The sequence below is a fragment of the Alosa pseudoharengus genome, unplaced genomic scaffold (genome assembly GCF_046254945.1).
Source record: "Alosa pseudoharengus isolate Yale_2024_CS ecotype anadromous, Long Island Sound unplaced genomic scaffold, YU_APseudo_1.1 YU_APseudo_1.1_scf_20, whole genome shotgun sequence".
NCBI lineage: Eukaryota > Metazoa > Chordata > Actinopteri > Clupeiformes > Clupeidae > Alosa > Alosa pseudoharengus.
The window spans coordinates 13,534,483-13,541,982 of record NW_027468664.1 but is presented as its reverse complement, the minus strand read 5'-3'; the positions used below and the strand labels follow the sequence as shown (position 1 = coordinate 13,541,982).

The 7,500-nt window shown below is 46.9% G+C and overlaps 1 protein-coding gene across 1 annotated transcript in view; it reads right to left on the bottom strand.

The window, feature by feature from the left end:
• foxp2 (forkhead box P2) overlaps positions 1–7,500 on the bottom strand; it is a 63,980-nt gene that overhangs the window by 37,698 nt on the left and 18,782 nt on the right. The window contains exon 2 of the mRNA XM_076297330.1: positions 1,667–1,756. Within this exon, the coding sequence (XP_076153445.1) occupies positions 1,667–1,756 (90 nt within the window). The remainder of the gene's footprint in view (positions 1–1,666; positions 1,757–7,500) is intronic.

Sequence of the window (7,500 nt, the reverse complement as noted above, 5' to 3'; positions counted from 1 at the left end):
GCGCTCCTGGCCTGACGCTGATGCCACCGGGCCGGCTGGTACACTGCGCTCTCCCTCCCACCCAATATTACCACCCCCCTCCCCCCCTCAACACACACACACACACACACAACACACAACACACACTCTCTTTCACTCTCTCACCCAATATTACACCTCTCTGTCCCCCTCTCTGCCTCTGCAAAGCAATCTGCACATCTCTGCTCCGACGTGCCACAGATCCATTCCTTAAACATACAACTCAATAGCCACCACTCCTGTTCCTCAAGACACCCTACCACTTGCTCCCACAGGCTCAACGGCCACTGCAACACTTGTATATGTGGTGGCTTGGGGGAATATGAAAAATAAATGAAACAAAAATCAAAGAAATAAAAATTGAGAGAAAGAAATGGAGGATTTTTTTTTTTTTTTTATTCCAGGTTAAGGCGTGAGGTCCCTGTGTGTCAATGGTTTCCGAGCAAACACGGCTGGTGACATTAATGTCAGATAGTGAAAAGGCTCAAGCCAAACCAAACCCCCTACCACAACCCCAACACCACCACCACCACCGCCTGTCATATGCTGTATCTTTGCCACCACATAATTAGGTACACAGGGGTGCGACTCCAATCGAAGGTGTCGCCATTGTTACACTCCGCGAAAAAAATGAAGGAAAAAATTAACGGCGAGGTTAACGCCATTTTTCCCTTCTTTAATTAAATGCACAGGCAGCCTAATGAGGTAAACCAGAGCCCCCGCCGTAGCACTTATTAACAGAGGGAAGGGCACGCGCGCTCACACACTCCAATTTAAAGCTAAAAATAATAAGGCATGCAGATGTCAAGAGCTTACATAATTTGAAGTCACCGAAAAAGGAGAGAGTTGAGTTATGAATTCTTATTTGCGTAAATGAGAGAAGTAGACCACTGTCGCCTTTGCCACCATCCCCCTTTCGGAGTGAAGGGAGAAAACACACACACACACACACACACACACACACACACACACACACACACACACACACGGTGAAGATAATGGGGCAAACGCATCCGATACATGGCGACAGTGCCCTTTTCCAAACAAGCGCCCACAGCAATAGGCAGCACTTTGAATCAATATGGCAAATTATCTTGGAGGAGGTGAAATGGCAGCTAGTTAAGCGGAGGTGGGTTTAGGTGCAAACACGCTCGCTTTTCTTTGCCTGTGCTGTCGGAAATGCACCGATGGCTTCGCTAGGATCAATGAAGCGATAGTTCCAAGGTTATTACAATGTTAAAGCACTGCAAAACACACACACACACACACACACACACACACACACACACACACACACACACGCTTCACCAGCCTCCTGAGTGAACTATATCTGTTCACCCCAATAACACACTCACCGGTGTCCAGCATTATCAAGTCTTTCCGGAATACAAAAACATCTTTCAGAGAACAAGTGAAAAAGTTACTTTCAAACGGAAACACATTAAAACACAGAGATGACAGGGTTCTTTTATGTAAGGTTTAGGATTTCAGTGACAGGGTCCTGAATTACATTGGCAAGTCAAACAGTCTCGTTGCCGGCCGTCTCGATGCGGCAGAGATCTTGTGGCGTCTCAGCGGCGTCAGAGACACACACACATACACACACACACTGCGGCGGGCCAGTGCAGATTAGCGTCCGTGGACTCACCTGCAGTGGACGCTGTTTGTCGTTGTTCTTTGGAGACTTCAGGCCGCTGCCTGACTGATGGAGGAGTAATTGCCTTGCTGCTTGTAGGGCCTGGAGAAAGAGAGAGGAGACAAAGGGAGAGAGAGCGAGAGAGAGAGAGAGATGTTATTATAAGTATTCTTCATTTCTATTTTTCTTTGTCTTTCTTTATTTCACTCTGTTGCTTTTTGAAAGATTTCATTAAGAAAATGTGACTGTGATTTTAGGTTTCCAGTCATGCAGATCCAAAAAAAAGCTTTTGTTCAAGGGTTCCTGAGCACCTCTGACTGGTAGGAAGCAGTAAGATGTATACTTTTTTTATGCTGCTTCACAAAACCGTGATCAAAGATAAATACAGTTTGTCTTAAGCACCCTTGGAAAGAACGAGAGTGGGAGAGATGAAGAGAGTGTGTGTGTGTGTGTGTGTGTGTGTGTGTGTGTGTGTGTGTGTGTGTGTGTGTGCGTGTGTGTGTGCGTGTGTCTGTGTGTCTGTGTGTGTGTGTGTGTCAGAGAGACAGAGAGAAAAAGAGAGAAGCGAGAGAGAGGGGTGGGGGAGTGGGGGGCTTGCGTCAGTGGAATTGACCTGTCTAGTGTGTGCTCAACTGAAATACCCACTTCTCCACAAATTACCAGGCCATTTGCATATTCATAATATCAATTTGAAGTAGAGGGAGACGATGTGAAGTGTTCCTAGAAGCTGTAATTAAAGTTGACAAAATCAACATCAGATTACCTTAGGAGTGAATTAACAGGGAGCTGTGCTTTTACACTCAGAATCACCCATGCCTGTGAGGTGTGCAGACAGGGAAGAAAATGGCCCCTTTTTTCTGCCTACTGAAATCAGCTGCGCCGTATTACACACATTTAGCCAAAAACACCCAAACGATAATGCTTTCTTCATGTCTGTGTAGATATATGATATGCTCACCATGGTGTCTATTGTATACATGTGTGTTTGTATGTAATTGTACTCTTTGTATGCATGTAGATACACATTTACTTCTCTGTTTGATAATGCTCAAATCCTTGTATTTTCTACATAGTGTTCCAACATATGGAAGGAAACATTGTTTAGAATGAATCAGTCAAATGCACTGTACAGTACATGAGTGTGTGTGACTCATATCCTGCTCATAAGGCTGGCTGGCTACTATGGATATGGTCCTCTAATACACAGCCACAAGTTGGCACTTGCTTATATACTTGAACAGACACACACACACACATACACACACAGACACACACACACACAGACACACAGACACACACACACACACACACACACACACACACACACACACACACACACACACAGACACACAGACACACACACACACACACACACACACACACACACACCAAGGTACCAAGCAAGGCAAGAAGAACACCACAACAACTTCACAGGTGTTTCTTTGAGAGGATGGAGAGTGAAGAGTTAAATAGAGAGGGAAAAGGAGAGTGAAGAGGGGAAAAAAAGCCTCAGGTACAGAGTGGCACTTCTTCCTGGAGAATCAAGGGTTTGTTTTATTTTCTGGTGCTTGCCAGTATCCATGACAACAGCTGCTTTGACAGGATGAGCATATGGCACAGCTCCTCCAGCTGGTGTGAACAATGTTTGAACTAGTACATTGAGATGCTGAGCAAACAGGGGAGAGAGAGAGAGAGAGAGAGAGAGAGAGAGAGAGAGAGAGGGATGGAGAAAGAGAGAGAGTAAAGAGATGGACGGAGTTGGTGACGAAAAGAGAGGGAGCGGAGGAAGAAAAAAGGGGTGCAGACAGAGGGAGAGGGGCAAATAGAGTGCCAGAAAGTGAGAGACTGAGGAAAAGGAGAGGTAGACCGAAGGAGAGAGAAAGAGTGTTTGAGTGAGGGGGTGACATGGAGACAGACAGAGATAGAGAGAGAGACAGAAAGAGAGAGAGAGAGAGAAAGAGAGAGATAGAGAGAGATAGGAGGGCAGAGAGGAGAGAGCAGGACAGGGGAAGGATAAAACACAAGTTGCCACGTCTGAGGCACCCCAGGGGAGTCAGCCATCCCCCTGATCAATTATGAAGAGATGGCGCTGGAGGGGGTCTGGGAGGCATGTGTGTGTGTGTGTGTGTGTGTTGTCTCTGTGTATCTGTGTGTGTGTGTGTTTGTGTGTGTGTGTGTGTGTGTATGAGGGAGTGTCTATGTTTGTGCCTATCTTTCTCTGTGTGTGTATGCATGTGTGTGTGAATGTGTGTGTGTGTGTGTGTGTGTGTGTGTGTGTGTGTGTGTGTGTGTGTCTCTGCAGCGCCTGGAGCCAGCCTTCCTGGCCCGGAGTAAACAAACACAATGCAGCGGTGCTGGGGCCTAGTGCCATTGATCCGTCTCCCGGTAAAACACAGAGAGAGGAGCCAGTCTCCAGACCCAGCCAAGGCCCCCTCTCACCCCCCCCCCCCACCACCCCTGCCACAGAGCAGGGACAGAGCAGCGCCCAGGACAGACACAGCACTCACACGCCACAGGAGAGATCACACAAAGACAATCCACTATTCTGTACCGTACTTGGGGATACTACCCCTCTCACCATTACTGCTCTTTCTTGTGATTTCATACCTTGTCGTGCTTTTTTGAAGTTCCTATGGCTTAGCATAACGAGCGGGCTAAAGGTGCTACCAGCTCCAAGAGTGCGAGCTCATTATCAGAGGAGCAGAAAGCCTATTGAAAGTACTGTGCTTAAGCCAATGTTTATTGCATGTTGTTTAGAGTAACAGCACTAGAGTGTCTAGATGCTAAAGGAGTGTGATGCAAATGTTTTTGGCTTGTATGATATATTCTGTATCAGTGTGTTAACAATGGCTTGTGCTGTGATTGTCCGCTGTAGCACAGGTGTAGGCTGCCTTTCCATGAGGAGATGTCCGAACAGAAAAGATAGCAACAGCTCAAATACTCTGAACAGGTGCCGAATTGCCCTGCTTATGTCAAGCTGGCTAAATAAACTATCACAGACATGCCAATCCAATCGGACTTTTCCCTTCGTAAATCCTGCAGATAAGGCAAGCCAGTGTGCGAGAGGTGAAAACTAGCGGCTGGGCTAATGAATTTAGCGCAGCGCCGATCGGCAGAGGAAGCTGTTTATCCGAGTGGGAATCGATCAGGCCTCACTGTCTTCTAACGGCTGGAGTTGGTGGGGGCTGGTGGGTGGCATGGGGGTGGGTGGGTGTCATGGAAATCACTCAATAAAGCACAAGGGGTCAGTAATAAGCAGCGTACAGCGGGGAAACAGGAAGAGAAGGGAGGCCTTTGTGATGAAACACGGTCCCCAGTACTGGCGGTGATGCCTAATCAGGCTTGACAAATCCTGTTGACACGTGCAGAAGACGTCTTGAGGAATTCATCACGCCACAGCATCTGATAGTACCCGTGCTGGAGATGAAGTGCAATCTAACAGGAATCTCTACTTAGAAACACTGATAACGGCGACAATAATAGCAGCGCTGATTATTAGTTTACTGCGTCCTCCCAGTGGAGCGGAGCATCATTAACATGAAGATGACATGTCTAGGTGATAACATGTCATCTGCTCTAAGTGATGATATTGAGGCATGATGTGACATGACGTGACATGTGATAAAATATCTTATATCACACCCTGCGCTAGCCTAACATAAAATGACAAATGATCCATCTTATGATTATCAAATACAACCCCAGATAGTTTTTTGATTTGACAAGATGTAATTTGATAAACCATGATGTGAAATGTTTGAAGTTTGACTGAAATGGTAAGACATAGCCTAATTATATAATACGATTTACCTTATTAGCTCCAAACCCATTTTTCATCCATTCACCCATTGTTTTTTTCTCCACCCATCCATCCACTTCTCAATCCATCTATCAATCTTTTTTCTCATCCATCCATCCATGTATCCATCCATCTGCTCCTAGGCGACAGCTTACTCCATGTGTACCTACAGCAGCCCACCCTCATCCCGTGCTCATAGGCCAGCGGTCAGTCAGCCAGTGAGGTTGCTGTGGCCCAACTATGCCTGTCCCCGGTCCAGCACTACACAATGGGAGAGCATTCCTGAGAGCATAAAGCCAACAAAGATCCTCACAAGCAAATAACAACACAGTCATAGGCATAGCCCTGATGCAGTAGGGACAAGGGAGAGTGAATGCATATATGCACACACACACACACACACACACATACACACACACACACACACACACACACACTGCTCTCACTGAGCGACACGCACACTAGACACGGAGCAAGGGGTGCGGAATTCTTATGAAAATAAGATTCGGGCCAAACGGATCCGTCGTAATTGGTTTCAGATAGCAGGGTCGGGGGGGAAATATGATACAGGCCGCCATTATGCGCACCCCCACCCCCCCCCCCCCACACACACACACACACCAAAAAAAGGGGGGGGGGGGGAGAAAAAAAGGCGGCGGAGAAACAAGAATGTTTACACAGGCACTCCCCCATAACATTAATAGGCGTGCGGAGATCACTGAGGAGAGACAGACAGACCAAAAGAAACATATGTCAGCCCCCACCCTCACCTCCTCCCACTCGTCTGTGTTTGGACTTAATGCAGAGGTAAAAAGCCTCGCATCACAATGCACCTTTGTAAAGGCCCATCACTCTTTCTCTCTCTCTCAGGCTTTTTGTACACAAAAAATCAGGCATGAAATGCATTAGCGGGCTCTTAACGGCTGACATATCATTACTGAGGCACACACAAACACATACACACTGAAACAGATATACCGTGTATATGTACACACGTAAGCACACACACACACACACACACACACACACACACACACACACACACACACACACACACAAACACACACACACGGATTACTGAAGACAAACGCTGCTTCAAAGAGAGTGTCAATTCACCTCTGCATGCTTCTTAGCTGTGACTACATGAAAGGAGAACAAACTAGACAACAAATAGGATGACATAATGCATGCATGTGTGTGTGTGTGTGTGTGTGTGTGTGTGTGTGTGTAGAGACAGTGACTTGCAAGACACATTCCAGCGAGCATTCAGAGTTCAACCATGCCACTGTCTGTGAGTGTGTGTGTTTTTTTCATGCAAACATCACTAGGAGCTCAGCCAGACTTGAATGCACATCTGCTAAAAAGCCCGGAATCTAACGAGGTCTAACGAGGTTCAATTACAGCGGCCTTAACGAGGTTTTTATGCGCACGTCACAGATGTGCTATGAAAACAGCCATGCACTGTGCGAGCGAGGGGTGAGTGGGGAATGGGCGAAGGGAGAGAGAGAGAGAAAGAGAGACAGGGAGAGAGAGAGAGGGGGGGAGAGGGAGCGAGAGATGAGACACTGGAGCTCTTTCTCCAGAAACTTCACAGCTGGACAAAAATGAAAATGCAGACCCCAGAGCTGCCACTGAGCCCTCAGCACAGAAAAAAATGTTTTTATTTCACAAGGAAGCCTTGTGTGTGTGTGCGTGTGTTCATGTGTGTGTTTATGTTTATGTGTGTGTGTGTGTGTGTGTGTGTGTGTGTGTGTGTGTGTGTGTGTGTGTTTGTGTATGTGAGTGTGAGAGAGGGAGTGTGTATTGGTAGAGTATATGTGTATATGTGCCAGTATATTTGTGTGTGCATGTGAGTGCATGTCTGTGTGTGTGTCAGAAACTGTGTGTGAGTAAAATGGGAATGGGGGGGGGGGGCACTTGGCACATGAGTCTGGCACTAAACAAGATGCTGTCATCCAGAACATCTCTGGGCTGTTGACAGGGCAAGCATGTCAGCCCTCTGGTTTATCTCCTCTGTCGGGCAGACTAGAGCGACCAGCACACAAGG